The sequence below is a fragment of the Colobus angolensis genome, unplaced genomic scaffold (genome assembly GCF_000951035.1).
Source record: "Colobus angolensis palliatus isolate OR3802 unplaced genomic scaffold, Cang.pa_1.0 Scaffold7, whole genome shotgun sequence".
In the NCBI taxonomy this organism is placed as follows: domain Eukaryota; kingdom Metazoa; phylum Chordata; class Mammalia; order Primates; family Cercopithecidae; genus Colobus; species Colobus angolensis.
The window spans coordinates 12437865-12463827 of NW_012120709.1; the positions used below are offsets into that span (position 1 = coordinate 12437865).

General features: G+C 37.1%; 2 protein-coding genes across 3 annotated transcripts in view; one reads left to right on the forward strand and one right to left on the reverse strand.

Moving 5' to 3' along the window:
- KBTBD3 (kelch repeat and BTB (POZ) domain containing 3) overlaps window positions 1-19632 on the reverse strand; it is a 27628-nt gene extending 7996 nt beyond the window's left edge. The window contains exons 1-3 of one of the 2 annotated variants that reach the window (XM_011926657.1): window positions 19172-19632; window positions 18368-18568; window positions 302-546 (exon numbers count right to left, since the gene is read on the reverse strand). In XM_011926657.1, the coding sequence (XP_011782047.1) occupies window positions 302-534 (233 nt within the window). In that variant the 5' untranslated portion in view covers window positions 535-546; window positions 18368-18568; window positions 19172-19632. The remainder of the gene's footprint in view (window positions 1-301; window positions 547-18367; window positions 18569-19171) is intronic. The other variant, XM_011926658.1, reaches the window with a different exon arrangement.
- AASDHPPT (aminoadipate-semialdehyde dehydrogenase-phosphopantetheinyl transferase) overlaps window positions 19355-25963 on the forward strand; it is a 22092-nt gene continuing 15483 nt past the window's right edge. Inside the window, exons 1-2 of the mRNA XM_011926656.1 lie at window positions 19355-19760; window positions 21323-21548. Coding sequence (XP_011782046.1) covers window positions 19578-19760; window positions 21323-21548 — 409 coding nt within the window. The 5' untranslated portion in view covers window positions 19355-19577. The remainder of the gene's footprint in view (window positions 19761-21322; window positions 21549-25963) is intronic.

Here is a 25963-nt window from a genome sequence, read left to right on the forward strand (position 1 = left end):
TTACAGGCTTGAGCCACCGCGCCCGGCCTGCATTTTTAATAGAGACAGAGTTTCACCATGTTGGCCAGGCTGGTCTTGAAGTCCTGACTTCAGGTGATCTGCCTGCCTTGGCCTCTCAGAGTGCTGGGATTACAGGCGTGAGCCACCGTGCCCAGCCTAATTCGTGTTTTTTTTTTGGTGTTTTTTTTTAAGAATTAAAAATTACTGTTGCATGTTCCTGTGGGGGGAAACTTGAGTCCAGTATAAAATAGAACCGAATTATCCAAATCATAAAATGTGAGGCATAGACAAGGTAAAGTACCTGAAAAAGTCACTGCATGCTGCTAACACACAACGATGACATGGGATTATTTCATCTTTCATAATTATTTTGAAATCATAAAAGACATTTTGTTCTCTAAAATTCTGTAGTACACTTAAGATTTTTTGTCCATGATCTTCTGATACAAGGAAGTTGTTTTTCTTCTCAGATGGAATTCCATTACAGGTGCTTCGTTGATTGAAAGCATATGAATTATCCATAGCCAATTCCATATGTCCTTAGAACTAGAACAAAAAAAAAAAATCACTGATGTAGTAGAGACCTAATGTAAGTTTCAGACTCCAAAATTTGCCCTCTTGATGTGAAATACACAAAAATAGCCACTAAGAAACATAATAAGACAGTAAAACTTGTTTTAAACATTTGTTTTCCTGACATTTAATATTAAATTCCTTTTGAATTTTCATAAATGTTGAGCTCATTGGAATAAAAGTATATTTTTCATAAGGGCTAACATTCAAGCCTATGTAACTGTGTTAAATAGCCAAATGTACAAGTTGTATAAATAGCTTATATAGGATTTCACTACATAATTAATATTATTATTATACATACGAAGTGTTATTTCTAACATAATTATTGAGTATATGCCCAACACAATCCCCCTCTTTTCCAATCCATTCTCTTCTGGTAGCAAAGTAGCTGTTAAAATGCTGATCTTGGAGCATGAACTATATGCCTCCTGAGGTTAGACTTTTACAAGATAATTGGTTGGAAAAGATCAGAGTGTTAGATTGCATTAATTATTTATGGCTTTAGTAAAGAAGAAAAAGGCAAGCACTTTTCTAAGTTGGGCTATTTAAAAGTAGAAAAGAAAACTGCATAAATCTTAATTAAGAAAGATTTTTTAAACATGAGGTCAGAAATCCAAGACAGGTAAAGTTCAGATAATTGTGAGTATCTTGGAACTGCAAATTCAGCTCTAAACATACAAGTTGCATTATCCAAAGCAAGGAAGTGGGAAACAGAAAGGAAAACAGGATTCGGAACTTGGGGAGCCAGACAAATAGAAAACCTTGATTCTACATTTCTGTTCCAGTTATCACCCTAAAACATAGTGGCTTAAGACAACAATTTATAATCTCTCATGTTCCTTTGAGTTGAGGTGATGCTTCTTGCTTGTGAGCTTTCATATAACTACAGGCAAATGGCAGCTGTGACTGAAGCCATCTGAAGGTCTGACTAGGTTACATGTCCAGTATGGTTTCCTCATTCACATTTCTGATGATTCAGCTGGGATGGCTAGAAGAGATGGGGATCTTTCTTCTTTTTTTGTTCTTTTCTGAGAACACTTCAATATTTATTGATTCATTTAAAAATAAGAAAAAAATTTATATAACTATATTCAATATATCTATTTAATATACATATTCATATATATCCACTTTATATACATGCCTATGTATATAACTATATATAACTACAAAAATATGTAAATGGATAACTAAAATAACTATTTTCCAAAACAAAAAAAAAAGTTTCTTGAGAAGGGTTACATCCTTTTATATTTTTGCAAATCTTTTTAACATCTGGCTTAATGGAAGACAACTAGATTCTCATACCTGCTTCTTTATTCAATCTTTTGTGAAATCATATACCATGTGGGCACACATCTACAACCATCTTATCTTCGACAAACCTGACAAAAACAAGCAATGGGGAAAGGATTCCCTATTTAATAAATGGTGTGGGGAAAACTGGCTAGCCACATGCAGAAAACTGAAACTGGACCGCTTCCTTACACCTTATACAAAAATTAACTCAAGATGGATTAGAGACTTAAATATAAAACCCAAAATCATAGAAACCCTAGAAGAAAACCTAGGCAATACCATTCAGGACATAGGCATGGGCAAAGATTTCATGACTAAAACACCAAAAGCAATTGCAACAAAAGCCAAAATTGACAAATGGGATCTAATTAAACTAAAGAGCTTCTGCATAGCAAAAGAAACTAGCATCAGAGTGAACAAGCAACCTACAGAAGAGGAGAAAATTTTTGTAATCTACCCATCTGAAAAAGGTCTAATATCCAGAATCTACAAGGAACTTAAACAGATTTGTAAGAAAAAAACAAGAAACCCCATCAAAGAGTGGGCAAAGGATACGAACAGACAACTCTCAAAAGAGGACAGTTATGTGGCCAACAAACATATGGAAAAAAACTCATCCTCGCTGATCATTAGGGTTTTCTCTTTCTTAACGCACCCTCTCCAAGTGGCTAGCTGGCACTTCTTCACAGCATGACAGTCTCAGAGTGACTAGGCTTTTTGTATGAAGCTTGGTTCTCCCAGAGCAGGTGTTCCAAGAGGCCTAGGTGGAAGCTAGATACTGGAGTAGTAGTCTAAATTGTCCTACAGCATCAATTAAAGCTCCATTCCAGGACCAAGACAATCTACTGTTGCGCTATGCAATACAGTAACCATGAGCCATGTGTAGCTATTTAAATTACTTGTAAGTAAATACAACTAAAAATTCAGGTCCATCATTGCTCTAGCTACATTTAAGTGGTCGGTCATATGTGGTGTGATGAGTGACAACTTGTTTGGGACACAGAGTGCCCACATTTTTGGTTAAACATTACTTCTGGGTATGTCTGTGAGGGTGTTCCAGACGAGATTAAACACTTGAATTGGTAGGCTGACTAACGCAAATTGTCCTTCCCACTGTAGCGGTGCCTCATCCTGTCTGTTGAAGGTCTGAATAGAACAAAAGGCTGAATAAGAAAGAACTCTTTCTTTCTGCCTGACTTCAAGCTGGAACTCAAACAGGAACTATACCACCAGCTCTCCTAAGTCTCCCACTTGCTGACTGCAAATCTTGGGTCTTCTCAGCTTCCATAATCACATGAGCCAATTCCTTATAGTTTTTCTGTCTCTCTCCATATATATATATACATATATATAGTAAAAATACCTATACACATGCATAGTACAAATACATATACATATATATGTGTATATCTATATATATCCTTTTGGTTCTGTTTTTCTGAATGAGTCAGATTAATACATCTGCCTAGTGACTACTGTATTAAACAAAGCAAATATAAAACATTCTCATCATCACAGAAAGTTCCACTGGATAGCCATTATACTGTGTGGAAAAATAGTGTGCCTGTGTGAATGTGTGTGTGACTGTGGAGGTGTGTATGTGCCTGTGTGTGCAGGAGAAACTAATAGGTTGTAATTGGCAGTACTGCTGGAAATCTAAGTGACTTGTAGAAATCATTTTGTGTGTAGCATTCTGAGTAAATGTGAATAGGGAGACATATTAAAAATGACAGTGGGTATCATGGAGGAAGAGAGATAATGAAAGGTTTGGAGGTTAATTCTGAGGAAAAGGAACTAGAGAAAACAAAACCAATACGATGGGTGAAGATGAGGGCAGAGAGAGAGAGCAAGAGAGACAGACAGTGCAAGATTGATTTATTATAAGCTCACATGGTAATAGAGGCTAAGAAGCCCCAAGATCTGTAACTAGTTAGCTGGATACCCAGGAGAGCTGACAGTACAGTTTCAGTACAAGTCCAAAGGCATGAGACCCACAACAGCCAATGGTTTAAGTTTCAGTTCAAAAGTTGGCAAGCTTAAGACCCAAGAGGAGTCAATTTTTCAATTTGAGTCCAATGGCAGGAAAAGACTGATGTATGTCCCAACTCAAATAGGCAGGATAAATTTCCTATTACTCAGTCTTTTATTCTATTTAATTCTTCATTTGATTGCATAAGGCCCACCACATAGGAAAATCTGATTTACTTGGTCTCCTGATTTACATGTTAATCTCATCCAGAAATATCCTTACAGACACGTTCAGAATGTCTGACCAAATGTCTGGTCATCAGATGGCCCAGTCAAGCTTATAAATGAAATCAACTATCACGACAGTTCAAATCTTAACTTAACAATGTTGATAACATATGACCTAGGATGGAAAAAGATTATTTCACATTAGAGTGAGGCATAAAGACAATTATACATGGCTAATGTCCCAGGACTAATTCTTTACCTCACAAGGCATCTTCATAAGTCACTTGTAAGACTGTTTTTAAAACTACGCATGTTTTATCTCCTTTTCTAATATTTATAAAATACACAGATGTGACATATTAGCTTGTATAAAAATCATATATCTTCCCAAGAGTATGATATAATGTTGTTAAATAAGACGGCTATTAGCCTGAGATTACCTCCGTAACAAGGCCTCTTATGTAAGAGAACTGAAACTTAACTTGGAAACATTTATTGTAACTGACTTAAAAACCAAAAACCAAAAACAAGCCTTGGCCAATCACAAATTGTCAACCAACCTACTGGTTACAAATAGGAAACTTCCATCAGACAATATCCAAATAAGGCAAATGCCTAGCTGTAGTCAATCAGGTAATTTCTCTACTTTGTTTCCATGTTCAACCTATAAAAGCTTGCTGGTCACACTGCTGGAGTACAGCTCTCTGAACCTCTTTCAGTTTTGAATGCTACCTGATTCATGAATTGCTCTTTGCTCAAACTCTGTTAAATTGTATTTGTCTAAAGCTTTTCTTTTAACAAAGTGAAATGAAAGAAAAAGGATCTTTTAACTCAAGAATCAGGCTTCAGTTCTAATGCTGGTTCAGCATTTACTTGTGATACATTTGAGGCAAATAACTTCTAATTTTTTATTATTATTTTCGTCATCTGTAAAATGCAGATAAACTGTATCTATCTAGTTATGTTGTTGAGAATATTTAAAAAACACATAATTGGCTGGGTGCCGTGGCTCACGCCTGTAATCCCAGCACTTTGGGAGGCCAAGGTGGGTGGATCACGTGGTCAAGAGATTGAGACCATCCTGGCCAACACGGTGAAACCCCATCTCTAATAAAAATGCAAAAGTTAGCTGGGCGTGGTGGTGCACGCCTGTAGTCCGAGCTACCTGAGAGGCTAAGGCAGGAAAATCACTTGAACCCGGAAGATAAAGGTAAAGGTTGCAGTGGGCCGAGATTGCACCACTGCACTCCAGCCTGGCGACAGAGACTCCGTCTCAAAAAACCAAAACCAAAACCAAAAACAAAACAACAACAACAACAAAAGTAATTTAGCATATAATGTGTAAAATAAGTGGAAGTTAAGACTTATTTTCTAAGAAATTTAACAGAAAAGAAAAGAAAATCATTTAATTGACAATAAGTTTACACTTATAAAATGGTGGAGGAAGGGACAAGAAAAGCAGCTCTCTAATAATTTCCATGGCATAAGAACAAAGTTGAACATAAGAGCTGTCATTGCAAAGTCATTTCATCTACAGTGTCAAAGGAAATAATAGAGAATTGGTGGGAGACTTGAACCAGCCTCCCTAACTCCAAGATGATGAAAATAAGTTTAAAAGAAATAGCCAGGGGCCGGGAGTGCTGGCCCACCCTGTAATCCCAGCACTTTAGGAGGCTGAGGTGGGCAGATCACCTGAGGTCAGGAGTTCAAGACTAGCCTGGCCAAAATGGTGAAACCCCATCTCTCTGAAAATACAAAAATTAGCCGGGCATGATGGCAGGTGCCTGTAACCCCACCTATTCGAGAGGCTCACCGAGAGAATCGCTTGAGCCCAGGAGGCAGAGGTTGCAGTGGGCCAAGATCACGCCATTGCACTACAGCCTGGGTGACAGAGTGAGGCTCTGTTTCTAAATAAATAAAGAAAGAAAGAATAGCCAGGAAGTATTTACACTATGCAAAAGGGCACGCAAAGTAGATAAACAGACAATATGACTGAAAACAGTCTATACTACTTTGACAGATATGTGTTAAAGCTGTGCAAAGGATCAAGGTGTCTTCTCAGTGTCACAATGTAGCCAAGATGTTACTCCTGGTCTCATTCTCCAGTCTTGTGATGAGCTGGGGCATCAATAACCTATAAAAGTAATACAGGGCATCTCTATGGCCTGTCTAAAATAACTACAGAAGCGGTTGACTCAGTCCAGATTGCCTAGATGAAAAGATATGTCTTTAAATCCCTCTATGTGTTAGAGGAAGTTAGACACTGAGAATCAAAAGACACATTATCTCCTATAACCTTAGATTCCGCTGGATTTCTAAAAATTCTCTCAAAGATTAGAATAACAGATGTTGGCAAGGATATTTGATCAACATGGAACATTCTAAAGCAGTAATTACTATCCCTGCCTCCAGGCTATCCAGTAGGGGAGACGTGGGGAAATGGATGTAGGTAGATACTGAATATTTGTTTCACAATGTTTCTGTTCAAAAATACACAATAATTTTTGTATTTTTAGTAGAGTCAGGGTTTCATCATGTTGGCGAGGATGGTCTGGAACTCCTGCCCTCATGATCCGCCTGCCTCAGCCTCCCAAAATGCTGGGATTACAGGTGTGAGCCGCTGCACCCAGCCTGTTTTTGTTCTATACGCGATCGAAATGTATACATGTTATTTGTGGAGCACTTGCTACATACCCAGTGCTGGTCTAGATGGATTGAAAATATAGTGGAAAATAGAATTTGTGAATGACACAAAGTGTAAGGTATATGGCTGAGGAAGAATTCACAAAGAACAGTGAGAGAAATGGAGGAAAGCCAGGAGAGGCAGTAGAAACTAAGGGAAGAGAGTTTCAAGTATGAAGTTGTCACCTGTATCATCAAAAGGTGATGGGAAAAGAGTCACTGATGATTTGGGGTAAAGTGGGGAGAGAACAGATTACAGTGGAGTTAAGTGGAAATAATGGGCACAATTTATATATTATTCTTTTAAAAAGTTCATCAAGGCTGGGTGTGGTGGCTCACGCCTGTAATCCCAGTACTTTGGGGGGCCGAGGCAGGTGGATCACCTGAGGTCAGGAGTTCGAGACCAACCTGGCCAACGTGGCAAAACCCCATCTCTACTAAAAATACAAAAATTAGCCAGGCGTAGTGGCAGGCACCTGTAATCCCAGCTACTCGGAAGGCTGAGGCAGGAGAATTGCTTGAACCCAGGAGGCAGAGGTTGCAGTAAGCCAAGATCGCACCACTGCACTCCAGCCTGGGTGACAGAGCAAGACTGTCTAAAAAAACAAAAAACAAAACAAAAAAAATTCATCAAGATGGGGGCTAGAGGAGCATGTAGATACCAGGAAATTTTGTTCTGTTTTGGTATAGATAGGAGAAACCTGTGCATGTTAATACACTGAAAACAAAGGGCACGTATGGAGGGAAATTTTGACAATGATCACAGCAATCTAAATTCAATACCTACATCCATATCACACAGCAAAATGTTTTGGACCTTTAAACCAATAAATTGGAGAACAATACTATGCAGCAAAACTTCTATTTCTGTTGACAGGTAAACATTGATAGGCAAATAAATGGTTCCGTTTCTAACCATTTATCTGTTGTTTGGTTGTTTAGTGATACAATAAGAATGAAGGTACCGGGATTTATCATAAATAATTTATACAGTTATTTCATCCAACACTCACAATAATCCTTTAAGATTGGTATTAATAATTACTTTTTCAAACAGCAAATTGAGGCTCAGAGATTAAATAACATATGCCTAAAAACATAAAACTAGCAGAAACATGCTTATTTCACTAAATGTCCATGTTATTTCCAAAATGAATCATTCTGACCCTGGATATTAATATCAAATGAAAGCTCAGAAAGCAATTTTAGTGCTCCTTAGATCAACTATAAATGTACTTGTCAAAAGTTACCACAGCAATTTAAGATCGTTCTTAATAAGGATGACATACATGATAATAATAGCTAATATTTGCTAAGCCAGTAAGCTGTGCCAGGCACTGGCCTAGAGAATTCACAATACTTGATTTGATTCTTATAAATACAATCCCTATTAAAAAAATTAATTAATTAATTAAAAAAACACTGTGCTTCCAGTAAGGTTTAGATGTACCTTTCCCTATTTCTCCTGCAAGGTTTAGATGTACCTTTCCCTATTTCTCCTGCTAAGTACAAAAAAACAAAAACAAAAACAACAACAACAACAACAACAAAACCCTCGAGGTACATATAAATATAAATAAACATATATATACACATATATATGAAGACAAATAAATGAAGATGATGAAAAGTGGAAAGATGAAATCAGACTGACTAGTGACCTGAGGAACAACATATTGGTGAGTTCCCCGGGTATTCCTTTTGCCCAGTACGTTCTAGATGCTACAAAAGCTGCAACCCTGATACACCAGTGGGCACACACATAAACAGCCCCCAAACCGCCTTCTTTAGACACAGAACCAGAAAAGGAGCAACCTAACAAGACAGAAAAGTTTTAAGGAAATAAACACTCAACCACAGCAGAAGACCACACAAAAAAATTCTGGCTCTATACCCACTCAAGCCTGCAAGGGTGCAATGGAGAGCCTAGAATTTCACTAATGATAGGCTATAATGAGGTACTTCTATCATTCTCCTCCTATCCCACCAACTAGAATGATATTGGAGAAGGCTAAATGATCACTAAAACATTTACGCAGGCCAGGCATGGTGGCTCACGCCTGTAATCCCAGCACTTTGGGAGGCCAAGGCGGACAGATTGCCTGAGGTCAGGAGTTCAAGACCAGCCTGGTCAACATGGTAAAACCCCTCTCTACTAAAAATACAAAAATTAGCTGGGTGTGGTGGCAGGCACCTGGGGTGGTGGGCTCCCAGCTACTTGGGAGGCTGAGGCAGGAGAATCACTTGAATCTAGGAGGCAGAGGTTGCAGTGAGTTGAGATCACACTACTTTACTACAGCCTGGGCGCCAAGAGCAAAACTCTGTCTAAAAAAAAAAAAAAAAGCTATTCAAAGAGATAACATTTATAAATTATTATAGCTAAATCAAAATGAAATTCTAAAAAAAGTTCAAGTAAGCCACAGGAGACAGAAAAAAAAAAAAAAACCAGAAATAAAAACAGAATAAACAGAAAACAGAAAAAACAGAAAATAAATTACAGACTTCAATACTGACATAGTAATAATTGCACAAAATGTAAGAGGTCTACATACACCAATTAAAAGACAGATTACCAGAGTAGATTAAAAAGTGACCCAAGTTTATGCTTCCTACAAGTAAACTGACTTCAAATATAATAAGTAGGTTAAAAGTAAAAGGATAGGAAAAGATATACTATGCAAGCATTAATTAAAATAAAGCAGGCATGGCAATACAATTACAAGATAAAGCAGACTTGAGCAAGGGAAAGAAATGTTATGTAATGTCCATCCACCACCAAGAAGACTAGCAATCAAAAATCTATATGCACCAAATGATACAGCTATAAAATATGTGAAGTAAAAACTGATAAAACTGAAAAAAAAAAGACAAATTCACTATTATAGCCGGAGACTTCAACACCCTTCTCTCTAAAATTACTAGAACTAGACAAGAAGTCAGTAAGCATATAGAGCTCAACAACACCATCAATCAACAGAATCTAATCAACATTTATAGACAACTCCACCTAACAACAGCAGAATACATATTCTTTCCCAGTGTTCATGGAACATATATCTAGATTGACCACATCCTGTCCCATAAAACAAACTTCAAATTATTTAAAAGAATTGGAATCACACAGATTATATTCTTTCATCACAATGAAATCAAACCAGCAATCAGTAACAAAAAGATAACATAAACATCTCCACGCACTTGGAAACATAATAACACACTTCTAAATAATCCATGCATCAAAGAGAAAGTTTCAAGTGTAATTTAAAAAATACACTGAACTGAATAAAAACTAAAAAACAATATATCAAAATGTGTATGATGCAGCTAAAATAGTACTGAGAGGAAAATTTTTAGCATTAAGTGCTTACCTTGCTACAACTCACCCAATATGAAATATACAATTTGAACAGCCTTGTAACCATTAAGGAAATTAAATTTACCAAAAGTTTAAAGAAGAATTAATACCAGTTCTACACAACTTCTTCAAGAAAACAGAATCAGAGGGAAGATTCCCAACTAATTTTATGAAGTGAGTATTATTGTGGTACTCCAGACAAAGACAGTACCCAAAACAAACAAACAAAAACCAAAACCCTATACTATGGACCAATATACTTCACAAATATAGAAACAAAAATCGTTTAAAAATATTAGCAAAAAAAAAATCAGCAATATATAAAAGGAATTATACACTATGGCTAAGTAAGTTTATCCAAGGATGTAAGGCTGTTTCAGTATTTGAATACCAATTAGTGTAATTTATCCTATTAGGCAGCTAAAGAAGAAAAACCACAAGACCATATCAATTGATGCATAAAAACTGTTTGAAAAAATATAACAGCCAGTTATGGGAAAAACTCTTAGCAAAAGAGAAAGAGAGGGGAAAAGTTCCCCCTTCTCAACTTAGTAGAGAAAATCTACAAAAAACCTATAGATAACACTATGCTAAATTATGGAATGCCTTCCTCCTAATATGAGGAAAACAGCAAGGATGTCCACCCTTACCACTGCTATTCATCAAAGTTCACACTTATTTAGAAGTGTATTATTCAGTTTCCAAGGGAATGTAAGCTCTAGCAAGCACACTAAAACAAGAAAATTCAATAAAAGGCATATACATTGGAAAGGAAGAAACCAAACTGCCTCTATTTGCAAATTCCAAGATAGCCTATGTAGAAAATCCAAAGGAATCTATGAGAAGAAAACCTCATAGAACTAATCAGCAAGTTCAGCAATGCCACAGGACACAAGAGCATCACAAAAAAAAAATCAATCATATTTCTATATACCAGCAATAAACACATAGAAACAAAAATTAAAACAAAAACAAAAATTAAAAGTGTAACAGTTCAAAAAAAAGAAGTGAAAGAAATACGTATAAATCTAACAAAACATGCACGGGACTTGTTTGCTGAAAAATATAAAATGCTAAAAAAATCAAAGAAGACTAAAATGGAAAGACATGCCATGTCTGCAAATTGGAAAACTCAACTTAACAAAGATGTCCCCTTAATTCCCCCTAAACTGATATAAAGGTTTAACACATTTTTTATCAAAATCCTGGCACAATTTTTTGTATATACAGATGAGATTACTGTAAAATTTACATGGAATGATAAAGAAAATAGAATATCTAACACAACCAAAAAGAATAATAATGAGGGAAGTATCAGTCTACCTAATTTCAAGACTTATTATAGTTATGGTAATCAATACTGTGTAATATTAGTGAAAGGAGAGACACATAGATCAGTGGAATGCAATACACAATTGAGAAATAGCCCCACACAGTATAGCCAAGTGACTTTTGACAAAGGTGCGAATGCAATTCAATGGAAGAAAAAGAATCTTTTTTAACAAAAAATGCCGAAGAAAATGGATATCCACAGGCAACAAAAAATGAACCTTGACCTATACCTCATACTTTATGTAAAAATTAACTCAAAACGGGTCATAGATTTAAACGTAAAATATAAAATTTTAAGAGGCAAATACAGAAGAAAATCTTTGTAACCAGGGTCTCATTTAATGAGCTCTTAGACATCAAAAGCACAACACATAAATGAAAAAAATTACTAGATTGGACTTTATATCAAAATTATATTTTTCCTCTGTGAAAGTTCCTTTATTTAAGAGGATGAGAAGACAAGCTATGAGCCAGGAAAAAAAAAAATTGCAAACTGAATCCGATAAATAAATAATATATAAAGAAATCTGAAAACTTACCAGGAACACCACCAAATAATTCAATTTAAAAAATGCACAAAAGGCACAAAGAGATAGTTCACCAAAGAGAATATACAGATGGCAAATAAGCACACGAAAAGATGTTCAACATCATTAGTCATTATGGAAATGGAAATTAAGACTGCAATGAAATATCCCTACCCATCTATCAAAATAGCTAAAATAAAAGATAATGAATCACCCATACACTGCTGGCAGAAATAGTTTGGCAGTTTCTTAAAAAAACTAAACATACACATACCATATTACCCAACAATCATGCTGCTGACCATTAGAAAGAAAAGCTTATGTGTACATAGTAGCCTCTACATGTTTCATAATGCTTCATTTGTACAGCCAAAAGCTGAGGGCAACCAAAATGTTGCACAATAGGTGAAAGAGTAAACAAATCATGGTACATCCATACCATGGAATACTACTCACCATTAAAAAGGGACAAAGTTTGATACACATAATTTAGATAGGTTACAGCAATCTGCACATGTGAGAAAATTACAAGAAACTACACACAAACATTGTACCAATGTCAAATTCCTGGTTTTGATCTTTTACTATTATTATATATGTACCCATTTGGGGAAACTGGGTGAAGGGTACATGGAAATTTTATCTTTACAACTTGTTGTGTAATTATTTTAAGAAATTAAAAGATAACAAAAGATCAATCAATTCAGAAACTATTTTGATGTTCCAGCTTTCTTCTTGCTCAAAACATAGAAAATGCAAATAAAGCATAATTTTTTAATTGGTATAAAATCATTCCTCTGTATTTTAAAATAAGTAGGAAATAAAATAGGAAAAAGGTGACTAAAGGAGATACTTCCAAAAGAATAAAAACTGTATTTCTGCATAGTGGCTAGGTCCTGAGAATACCAATTTTTAAAACTCTAACCACAAACACTTTTTAATTAACTTTATTGTCATGAAAATCATGTATGTGATTTAGATCCTATATTGGATTAAGTCTATTGAGCCTCATGGTTCATGAATAAGTGGACCACATGATGTAAACACAAAGTTATTTTTATTCCTATAAATAGTAACAAAAACAAGTTCTACTAGAAAATTTCAAGTATCCTAAAATAATATATAAGAATCACACAAACCTATTCACTTTTGTAACACTGTTTTAAAAAATCTGCCGGCCGGGCGTGGTGGCTCACGCCTGTAATCCCAGCACTTTAGGAGGCCGAGGAGGGTGGATCACAAGGTCAGGAGATCGAGACCATCCTGGCTAACATGGTGAAACCCCGTCTCTACTAAAAATACAACAAATTAGCCGGGCGAGGTGGCGGGCGCCTGTAGTCCCAGCTACTCGGGAGGCTGAGGCAGGAGAATGGCGTGAACCTGGGAGGTGGAGCTTGCAGTGAGCCAAGATCGCGCCACTGCCCTCCAGCCTGGGCAACAGAGCGAGACTCCATCTCAAAAAAAAAAAAAGAAAAAAAAAGTCTGCCATGTACATTCTATACAAAATGACAAATCCAAGGAGCTGAATATTTCCATTTCTTAAATTTCATTTGAGTAAATCCTACTTGTATAAGTGTATTTTGCAAATAACAAAGAATATGGCATTTGGAACTAGAGAAATAGTCCTAAATGGTTCATCACTTACTAGTGATTCCTACTTAGTAGTGATTCCTACTTAGGCTCTCTGAAGCTTTGGCTTCCTCATCTACAAAGTGGACACATCTATGATACTGGACTGTTGTGAGACTTCAATGATACAATGAATATTAAGTTAATCCTGTCAAATTATATGTAAATAATAATTAAAATCAATAACATTATTACCTGTTAAACAATTCTCAATTCTTGGCAAAAGATTTATAAGGCAATTATTTTTCTTCAAATATTCTTCAAAATCAATTATGTTATTTCGTTGATTTTAAGACACAAATTTTTTCACACTTATCTGAAACTGACAGGCATCTTATAATCACTCTGGTTGGGTAGTAGTCATGACATATTTGTCATTATATGTGTATTAAATTTGAAGAATGGATATCAGTATGTTGGAAGAAAACCTTGGAGATAATAATGGACATTGGTTTAAGAAATGATATATCACTAATGCTCTAAACAGACAATGATATTATAAAAATAAAACATGGACACAGAGACTCTGAGTTGAAAATCAATGAAAAGACACTTTGAATGTTAAGAAGTTTTAGGAGTGCCTCAGCCAATTAATTTTGCTTATATTGTTCTTTGTATGTAGGTGCAAGGGTATTACAGGATTTTTTTTTAAAAGAGGGCACTTTGCATAAGTAGAAAAAATTCTTAGTGATAAAGAGTTGTGTCATAGTTGGCATTTTTCTTAGTAGTATGTAAAATAAGTGTACTTTATAAGATTGCACCCCAGCTTCAATGAAACACCTTCCTGCCCAAAACCCTGACTCGATTTTTAAAGTGATTCTGTTATCCTTTTTTAAAAAGTCTTCCATTAAAATTTGATTTAAATAATTGAATAAAGGTACAAGAGTCAAGCCTAAGAATGAAGCCTTTGATAAAAAGTAATGACAAAAATCATGTGCCACTTAATAAAAGCAGAACATTAAACTAAAGCTGTGCTCTGCCTGATCTGGGCTTTGACTGGGTCCTGCAGTGATCTTAGTTTGGTCACTGATGTTTCAATATACAGCATGATTTCTGGCCTATTCTAGTAAATATTTATTATAGATGCTAACTATATGACAAGCACCAAAGTAGGCACTACAGTTAAAGAGAGAATAAAAGACAGACATGGTCCCTGCTTTTTTCTTGTCCAGTATCTGGTGAAGACGACATAATAAATAAGGTACGCAAATAAATAATTATAAATTTTTATAAGTATCGTGAAGCCACAAGTAGGAAGTGGAAATGAAAATGAACAATGGGGGCATTCAATTTCAGACAATAACAAAAGGGGTAACAGGGAACACTTATATAGTGCTTATTATGTGCCATGCTTTGTACTATGTTTTTTGTTTGTTTTTTTTTTTTCAGACAGGGCCTTGCTGTGTCACCCAGGATGGAGGGCAGTGGCAGGATCACAGCTCACTGAAGCTTCAGCCTCCTGGGCTCAAGCAGTCCTCCCACTTCATCCTCCTGAGTAGCTGGGATTACAGGTGTGCATTAGCACACCCAGTTTTGTTTTGTTTTGTTTTGTTTTGTTTAGAGATGGGATCTCACTATGTTACCCAGGTTGGTTTCAAACTCCTGGCCTTAAGTGATACTCATGCCTCAGCCTCCCAAAATGCTGTTGACTACAGGCATGAGCCACCATGCCTGGCTCCATGCTATATGTTTTACATATATTCTTTTAATCTTCAAAAGAACTGGATAAAGTAGATACTTATCTTCACTTTACAAACAGAGAAAATGGGCTTTGATAATTTAAGTAATTTGGCTAAGATCATATAGCAAGTAAGCAGGGAGTTGGTATGTGAACTCAGTTTGGCTCGAGAGCCCTTGCTTTCAGCCACTACAATACTAGGGAAAGCCTTTCTGAAGTGTCATTTGAGAACTGAACGATAAGAAGGTAAGGGATTAGTGGCGGAAATCACATATAAAGCCCTACAGAGGGAAAGGAGTCCTTCAGTTTTAGGAAATCAAATGTGGCCAGTGTGGCTGGAGTAGCTAATGAAAGCAAGAGTGTCGGGAGATAGGGCTGCAGAAGGCAGTTGCTACCTCAGTCAGGATCCTATGGGTCACAGGAGCTGGGATTTTATTCTAAGTGAAATAGGAATGGCTGACCAGTTTAAATTGGACAGTGACATGACATCATTTTTTTAAAAAAATATTTTTCTAGCTAACATGTCAAGAATGAATTGAAAGGAAGAGAAGTAGGGTCCAAGTCATTCATTTATTCAACAAATATCGGATAGCTTATGGAGTAACAAATATTGTGGCAGGCACTATTCTAGATACTAGAAATACAGTTAAAAACAACACTGACAAGGTCCTCTACGCTGGAGTCTACTTTAGAATGGTGAACACCTGCCCCCCACCGCACACACACACACACCCCTTCCTACTTATACATTAAGAGTTTCTCCCACCCTACTGGACATTTTCCATTAACATGCAAATTCTAGTATCTTCCATCTTTAAACAAACATCAAACAAAAATCTATCCTTTGACCTTTTATTCCCTCCAGCTACCATTCCATTTTTCTACTTCTTAAATCCAGAAAAACTTTAAAGGACACTCTGTGGTAGCGTCACCTCCAGTTATCATCTCAACTCACTACAATAAAATTCCTTTTACTCCATTAAAACTGCCCTTGTCGATGTCACCACACTACCATCTTGAAGCTAAATTCTCACTTCTCTTTCCTCATCTTCTTTCACCTCTTAGGAATATTCACACCGTTAACTAGTCCTTGAAACATTCGTCTTTTTAATTTCTATGCCACAACATTCAGGTTTCCTACCTTACTGGCCTCTCTTTCTCAGTCTAATTAGAGGGCAATATAACATGAGAATTAAGGGCATGGATTTCTAGATTTAGCTCTGAAAGCAGGTTGTGCTTATGGCATGGAAGACATTGGAAGAGAGTGCTCCCCTTTCTCAGGCAGGCTAGAAAACTGATTAATATTTCAGATAAAAAATGATGGTGGGTTATACTAGATTGTTAACAGTGGGAATAAAGAGAAACAAATGGATTTAGCTGTATTTTAGAAGTAAAACCAAAAACACTTGGAGATGGATTGGATATAGGGAATCAAAGAAAAGCAGCATCATAGTTTCTTCCTTGAGAAACTGGTAGAATTATAGAGCTATTCAAATAAGTCTTGGGGGAAAAAAAGGGTTTGAGGTAGAATAGAGTTTGTGACCCAATAAAAAGTTAGTGAATACATCTAAAAAATACTTAGACTTAGAGATGACTCATACAATGCCTTTCCATTGAAATTAATACCTGGAAGAGGTTATGTCATGCATAGGATCCTGTGTGACCAAAGTCACACAGACAACTGGTGGTAGAGCTGGAAATAGAATACGAATCCCTCAGAATCCTGCTAAGAAGCCACAGATCGGCACCAAGCAAGATGATCATTATAGACTGAGTGAGCCCCTATTATTTTAGTCCTCTTCTTCCCCTGACCAATGCAATAAAAAATATTTTAATAAAATTATTGGGTTCATTTAATACAGCTAAGCAAGTTATAAACTGTATATTTACATTTCCTTAATAAAAGTGAGGGAAGTAAAGGCAGATAGAATATAAAAAGCAGTGTTACACTGGACAGTAATAAATCCATTGTGGAGTCATTAATAATATTTACTCATGTACACTATTTGTAAAAGGTATACATGACATTCCCTCTCAAGTACTATACATTCTATTTTGCAAGATTACATGCAAATAATTCAGGACAATAGGAGAGATGTCATAAGGCAATACTAGAATAACTGCCAAATGAATTATATAAACAATACTGTTTTGGAAAAAGGTACTCTGAAGTAGGCCCTAAGAGAAGGTTTAAGCTAAGTTCTGGAGAATTTTTAAAAGCACACAGGGAAGGGGATTCAACAAACCTATAAAATATGTTCACGAGGGTCATAGGTTTGGGGCTGAGGTTTGGAAGTGGGAAGAGTGAGCTATTTTACACTGGGTGAACGAAGACATTCTGTTTGGTATGACATTTGGGCCTGAATGATACAGAGGAAACAAGGAATGTGATAATGGGAGAAGGGGAGAATATTCTACATTCTAGACCAAGTACAAATAATCCCTAAATTACTGTCTGTGTATTAGGCTCCATAGATCTAATACACAGAGCTCTTGTTCGATGGTAAAATAATGGGATATGAATTCCTAAATTTAAACAAATTCTCTTTCTGAGCTCATTGTCTCCATCAGTAATAACTAGTACACAGAACATGCGCAATAACGTACACAGAAGTGTTTGGAAACAGAAACTTAATGTACCAAAGTTACAAAAATCAGTTTAAAACGACAGGAAGGAAAAGTTATATGATTCTTAGTTAAAAATGGAGAAGTGAGTTATGATCATTGCTGATATGGGTATTAGTATTACTTACGTATCTTTACACCGTCTCTTATTGTACTTTTTATGCATATGATTTATTTGCCTTACCAGATTGTAAACTCCCTGCAGCTGGTAACCAGATTTTCAATATGGCAGCTGACACAGGCTTTTGGTTAGCTAAGATGATATATTAAGCCAATAATTCATTTTACTGTCCTTTGGGGATCTGAATTTGTGTGTGTGTGTGTGCTCAGAATCCCATCTACTTTCGAGGGATTCGGGGGGCTTATGATATCACGAAAAGTTAATGAAGACAAGTATAGATAAAAACATAATAGAACCCATCTTAAATAGGACAGAAATCATAGGCAGGTAATTGTGTTAATTAGTACCGCTGGCCTTTGGCTGATATTTCCGGGCAGTCAGAGGAAGAAGGAAATCGGCTGAATCCCGCAGTACTGCACTTTAATCGACCTCCAGGTAGTCATTTACAGTCATCTGCAGAGACCAACTTTTCCCTGGACCAAAACCTGCAGGGCACTTGGATCGCGTGGGCTTTCATACGAGAGTAAACAACAGCCTACACGGAACAACTAAGGAAACAGACATACATCAATATGACCCTTCGCAAAGTCTGAGAAAATAACTGAGTAAAGTTATTTACTTGTTTCTGCGGCTAGAGCAAGGACCTCTTGTCATGATGGAAACACTGATGCCTCAACAATGGAATCCTGTTTTCTCGCTAGGGCTCTAGCCCAGGCTTGGCAATAGCAAAACAGCACCTGGGTCGCTTCATCGCCCCAAATAAACAGCCAGCATTAGCCCAGCTGCTGGCTGGCAGCCTCTGATTCAGGCGGGGTCGGTGTCCCGCACTGGGGTTAGAGCCTCTGCTCGGCCTTCGGAGGGAGGGTTTCAGGTTGGCTGCTGCTAAAGGGTTGGGAACGTACTGTGCGAGGGTGGGTCTTAGGCCGATGGGGATGGGGGTAGGGAAAGAAGCAACTCAGGGCTGCCGCGTTGCACAACTCCAGGGGGCACCACTGCAGACCCCCTCCTAGAGGTGGAATTCTCTCGTGCCCCGTACATGAAGCAGCTGAAGCCAAGGGCATTCTCTTCTCTGTGGACCACAGGGGCCAACCCAGACCCCGAGAATAAGGGCTACCATCCCATTCCTCCCTCAGACCCCGGAGCTCACCCACCTGCAACTGCAGTCTCCGAAGTCTCCACCCCAGTCTCCCTGCCTCCAGAGGACTGGTTGCGATTGGCCTGCACCGCTGTCCCGTCAACTCTTCCGTAAGTGTGAGTGGCGTAACTGCCGGGCTCTTGGCCTTGGTCCCGCCCTTCGCTCGCCTCCGAAGCCACGCCCACGTGACGTCATACAATGCCGCAAAGCGCAGAGCTGATCTCCGTCTCCGCCCCCAGCTGCTTTCTCTGAGAGGAGGTGGTGGAGTTGGGGGCGGGCTGGGAGGGCTGTCGGTGGACCACGTGCCCGTCTGCGTGGCGACGTCCCGCCCCCTGCGCACGGACGCCGGGAAGAAGGGGGTGGGGCCACGTTTGCGACCGCGCCATCAGGCCCGAGGTAACGGCGAGGTCCGCTTGCAGTGTATGGTTTTCCCTGCCAAACGGTTCTGCTTGGTGCCATCCATGGAGGGCGTGCGCTGGGCCTTTTCCTGCGGCACTTGGCTGCCTAGCCGAGCCGAATGGCTGCTGGCAGTGCGATCGATTCAGCCCGAGGAGAAGGAGCGCATTGGCCAGTTCGTCTTTGCCCGGGACGCTAAGGCAGCCATGGTACTACAGGTCTTTTTTGGTATTTACAGCCTAGGAAGCAGATGTTGGGGGAGGCGGGCCGGGTTGTGGAGACCCCACACTCCCGCGCTGGCGGCGACCTTCTCGCTGTGGAGCCTGTGGCCGGTCCGGGCGACAGCAGCCGGCGCTGCGGAGTTGCGGGCGACGCACGGCCTGGTTTCCACGGCCTTTGTAACCGCCTCGGAGGCCGCGATGGCTGTAAAAAATTGTCTCTTTCCCCCTGTTACTTCAAATGGAGACCCTCCTAAACTATGAAATAAGTGTAGGGAAGGCCGACAAACGTGTGTTTTTCTGTAATGAATGTTTTTATGTCTTTATCTTTAAATGTTATTTTTTTTCTTTGCGTGGGTTCATAACCCATGCATATTCTGCCTGTTAAATATCCCACCATTCTCCGAGGACTCCCTGCACGTGGTAGGCCCTAGAAATTATTGGCAGTATGATATAGTTCGTAGCCCTGCGCTCCCCGGGATTGAAGCCAATGAACCTGAAGCCGGAGAGGATACCTTCCTCACTAGATGCCATGGGAAACAGTATTTTACGTAGATTTATTGTAGCTCTTATTTTGAAGCAACAAATGGAAAACGGGATTTCCAAACAAATAATCTCTATAATATGGTGCAATTTGAAGCAACCGTGAATTACCATCATTTAAAAGACAGTCCTTTCTTAAAAATGTCCCATATTGAAACACCTGTTTGAAATGTTGACTAGTTGATAATTATAAGGCACATTGGTGAAAATTTTTTACACTTATAATTTGTAAGGAATTGTGAAGTGAACTACTTTTAAAAGCCTGCAGTTTTTAAAAGTCAGTGTTAGAATTGAAGAAGAAAAATATCTGAAAGATATTTTTAAAAATACTTTGTCATCTTATATTCTTGTTTTTTTGTGTGTGTGTTTTTAGTAATTATTTAAAAAATAATATTTGGAGGTGGGAGAGAGCAGAACAAGATAGGTCATGCCTTGCTAATCGTTGAAGCTGGGTGATCAATATATGGGATCTAGAAATACATATGCACAAATGTAGATACAGGAGGGCTGTCACTGCAAAGTTGTTTGTGACAGCAGGTCTAGAGCCAGCCTAAAATGTCCAATAAAGGGGAAATAATATTATGAAATATGCTACAGTTAAAACTGCATGGACCAGATGGATGTGTACAGACATAAAATAATTCCCAATACTTATAAATTTAAAAGCCTATATGTGGTAGAATACTACATAAGTATAATCTCATGTTTGTGTTTATATGTAGAGTTAGCAAAAACATGTAAATGCACATATTTAAATACAGAAGAGACTGACAGGATGCCAGCTGTTAACTTTGGTCGCTAGCAAAGGAGAGGGAATTGTTAAGGCGGGCTTTAACTTTTTATCTACTTAAGCGTTGGTTAAGTTTAAATTAACGTGTGTTTAATCCTTAAGTATTTTGAAAAGTTTTAAAAATGAAAATTTTAGAAACAAAAAAAAATACTTTTACATGTAGTGTGGTTGTATCTTTGACAGACATCAATACATACCAAATGTTTTATGTACTTAACAGGCTGGTCGTCTGATGATAAGGAAATTGGTTGCAGAGAAATTGAATATCCCTTGGAATCATATTCGTTTGCAAAGAACTGCAAAAGGAAAGCCAGTTCTTGCAAAGGACTCATCGAATCCTTACCCGAATTTCAACTTTAACATCTCTCATCAAGGGGACTATGCGGTGCTTGCTGCTGAACCTGAGCTGCAAGTTGGGATTGATATAATGAAGACTAGTTTTCCAGGTAACATTGCATTTTTGTAGTACAGCAGTTAAGTGTCTTGATGCCTCAGTTCTTACCTATTGAGTAATCTCAGGCCAGGAGATGTATTAGAGATATTTAAGTTTAGAGAAAATGTGCTCAGTACAGAAAGGTAATGGAGAGCATAAATCTGAAAAGGGTATATTTCCATGAATGTTTACAGACTTACAAATAAATAATAGATTATCCGTTACTGGTGATCCATATAATACTTTGCCTAGAGGTAAAGTGAAATTCTTTTTGAATTGTACTTCGACTTATTTCACTTAAACATTAACCACAATTTTTCAGTTAAATTGTTAGTTTGTTTTTAAAAAAAATCTCAATAGTAAAGTGCATTGTAGTCCTTATGTAGAGATAACATATGCAGTTGACCCGTGAACAACACAAGTTTGAACTGCATGGGTCTACTCCTGGGAATAATTTTCTGTACCCGCAGATTCTGCATCCACAATCAAACGCATATCAAGATTCAGTATTTGCAGGATATGAAACCTGAGGATATGGAGGGGTGACTTCATATATGCAGGTTCCACAGGGCCACATGCGCAGATTTTGGTATCTGAGGAGGGTCCTGGAACTAGTCCCCAGTGGATACCAACGGGCGACTCTTTGTACTGTATCTAAATACAGCTCTTTGTAGCCCTTTAATGCAAGTAAAAATGAGGAGCAAACATTATTAAAGTAGTTAAGTTGCTTATATATTGCCTTAGAAATTTGTTACTGGTGGCTTTAAGGACCACTAACATTTGTAGTGGGGTTGAATGTACACCCAGGCAATTTAATACATACTAAATACAGGTTCTCTTAATTACTGTATACTTGTCGTCGTCACTAACATTTAATGAACACTTAACCATGTGCCATGGCATTTTACATAGAGCTTTAGATATATTCTGTGATTTAATTCTCTCAACTGCCCTATGATGTATATACTGCTATTTTTACAGAAGATACGTAACAGGCTAAGAAGAAACCTTTTAATAAAAGAAGCCACATCTTCCTAATTTCATAGTAAAACTGTCTAATCTCCATACTGCCTGCACCACATGTGGTTTGAATATGTGGCTCTCTCAGTCTGTAAGGCTTGTATTAATTTTCTCTCACTCCCATTTCTGCATAGATAACTCCTATTTACTTGTTAGATTTCACCTTAACTTACTTTAGGGAAGCTTTGTGAGCCTTCAATCTAAGCTAGGTTCTTTTGTTGTAGGCTCTCATAAAATACATTTTCCTTATTCCAGTAATGTGTCTCAGTTGATTATTCATCAGGATGGTTGATTATCTTTTCCTGGTACTTAAAAGCTGTGTGAGAGCAAGCACCATGTTAGCTACATCAGAGTTTAATCACTATCACATCTCTTAGTACCTTGCCTAGTATATAATAGTAAAATATTTGTCAAATGAATGAATAAACACTATGCTGTTGTAGGCTTCAGTGTAGCTGTGAATCTCTTCTCCCTTTTGCTTATTTATTGTCCTTACCTTGCATTTTCCTAGCTACTCTTTCTCTTACCTACTCATAAACCTTTCCAATATAACTCTATTCTCAGGTTTGCTCAGAACAAGGCCCTACTAGTGATTTTGGAAACCTTGTAACAGATTGTTGATCTGATTCCCTAGATAAGGAGGAATTTTGTTTAACCTCCTGAAATTGTTTGCTACGTTTTGTATGATGTGTACATGTGCATTTTTCTTAGGAAAGGATTTGGTATTCAACAGGGATATAGGTGGCTTACTCTAAAAAAATTGCTGCCATAGAAGATTCTTAGTGTGGGAATTAGCCCATATATTCTTACAGCTTTCTGCTGTCATTATAGGAACTTTTTCTAAAATCAGAAATGGAAAGGCCATTGTTTTTTACAGTGCAGTCAGCACAACTACACGGTAATAAATTGGCCCAGTGGGTTGTTATCTGCTTGGAAATGATACCTCTGAGAAACAAATTTTATTACCAGTTAACTTGATGGGCAGTGTTGGCTATGGTCAGTGCTGGATAAACAAGTAATTAATAACTGAAGCTTTTAATAAATGATGGAAAGACCGTTGAGCAAAAATTTCAGATTTAGTTTTCCTGTTAATTATGTTTTATTAGACCTCCCTCCACAATCTTTTTTTTTCAGTTGATCTTATTTGACTAATCACAATGTCTAGGCCTTTTCCTTTATTTTGTTGTGAAAAAGCTATTGCTATGTCCAGTAACACAGAAAAGAAGAGAGATTTTCCAGTTGTCACTAGTATTGTTACCATGCCACTCATTTCTGAAGCATGAATGGACACAGCATGATTTCTTAATGAGGATGGGAAGTAGACACTGATTTGCTTCATTGGAGATTCTTTGAATTGCTATACTTATTGTGGTAAGTGAGGAGATTGAGCAAGGGATTTTTCCTAAGAGTCTTGCTAAATGATGGTAGTCAAAACTTAGGATAGCAGCAAGGAAAGTATGTGTTTCGTACTAAGCATCACTACTAGATTGTCAGCTCTAAACATAGAGTTGGCTTTGGAGGTTATCATTAGTGCATTGAAAGAGTCAATTCCATTACTCCGTCTTGTTCTATAGGTAAGAATCCTGTAGGAACTTAGAGAATCTTTTTCTTTCATGGTGCATTAACCGTTTCTACTGAGTGCAGCTCATTTCCCTCCCTTTACCTGTTCTCCCACTGTTGGCTGTGGCCATGCAGGAGAGAATGTATCTAGTATATAGCCTACTATATGCCAGGGCAGTACATTCTTACTCTTAGGAAGAATAGTGTTCTCCTGGTCTTCATCTTAATTTAAATGAAGGTTTTCCCTTCGTTTTCTAATTTTTTCTGCCATTAAAGGTGTTTGAAGTGCTGAGCATAAAGGGTAACTTTTGATTTGTTTAGTTTTATGACCATGTTTACAAAGTAAGGCAAAATAAGATAGACCAAATACATAAAAATTATGATTGAAATTTGGGAAAGGGCTAGAATTTTCCCCCTATGGTTTTACATGTTCATCTTTACATTTTCAAAATAAATTTTGCTGAATTTTTTTTTTTTAAATGCACTTGGGATTTAAAACCTTTAAGTAGTTTTAGAAAGTCACACGTCACTTTGTACTCTGAATTCCTTACTGGAAAACCAAGTCTCCACCCTCAAGGAGTTTTCCCCCTTCCCAGTTACAGGTGGGTCTTTTTCCATTGTCAGTATGATTTGATTGTGTAACTAGTATTTACTGAGCAATTCCTACAAGTGTGTGACACTATGTTAGATGCCTAATAGGTATTATTTCATCTTCATAAGACTAGTGCGTAAGTACTACTGTTATTTTATATAAAAGGTTAAGACATTTGTCCAAGTTGACTTAACTAAAAAGTAAAAGTTCATATATTTAACCACTGCTCTCTACAGTATATGACCTCAGTATGAGATTTTGTTGATTCCTATTAAAAGGATTTGCAGATACCAAAATATGAAAAATTCTGTGAAACTGGGTTACATACATTTAAAGTTGTTATGGAAGAACTGATGACTAGGAATATGAAAAATATAGTAAGGGTCCTGCCTTACCAGTTTCAAAAACTTGTGTTAGGCATTGTAAACTAAAAAGAGCATGGTACTAGTGAAAGAATAGACAACTAGAAGAGTTAAATCTTAGACCCCAGGATATATACATATTTCAATTCAGTGAATAAAAGATTATTTATTAAATGGTGCTGGTAGAATTGGTTAGTCATGTGGATGTAAAACATACTATATACACCAATTTGGAGAAATTAGGAGTTTAAAAGTAAAAAAAAAAAATTATAATTTTAGGACAAAATAGGTCGAGCTGCAGTAAATCTTTTTCTGAATTCTTTTCAAACAAGACAGAGTTCAGAATTTATCAAAGAAAGAATCGATATTTAAATTTTAAAAAATTATATTCCAAAAATATAACCAAATACAAAAGATAAATAATAGAATAAGGAAAATTCTTATAACAAATTTGGTAAAGTGTCAATATACATAATATATAAAGAGCTTCTATGAAGTGATTAAAAAATATTAATAGGCACCTTACAGAAGAACAAATTCAAGTAGTCAATAAGCTATTACCTTAATGATGAGTAATACAAATTAAAGTAACAATGAGATGCCCATCAGATTTGCAGAAAATAGGAAAAACACACGTGGAGCTTGTGAAAATGTCGAAAAAGAACAATCATATGGATAGAAGCACTAGAAATTGCTACAGGCTTTTTGGAAAATAATGTTAAAATTGAAAATATACATAGTCTTTGATTTAGCAATCTTGTTTGTGGTACTCTATCCAAAATATTTATGAATAACAACAAAACCTGAAGCTACTAATAGAAATTGGTTAAATAAATTAATGGTGGATGCATTCTACAGATAATTATTAGCTGTAATAAAAGAATTAGTTAGGTC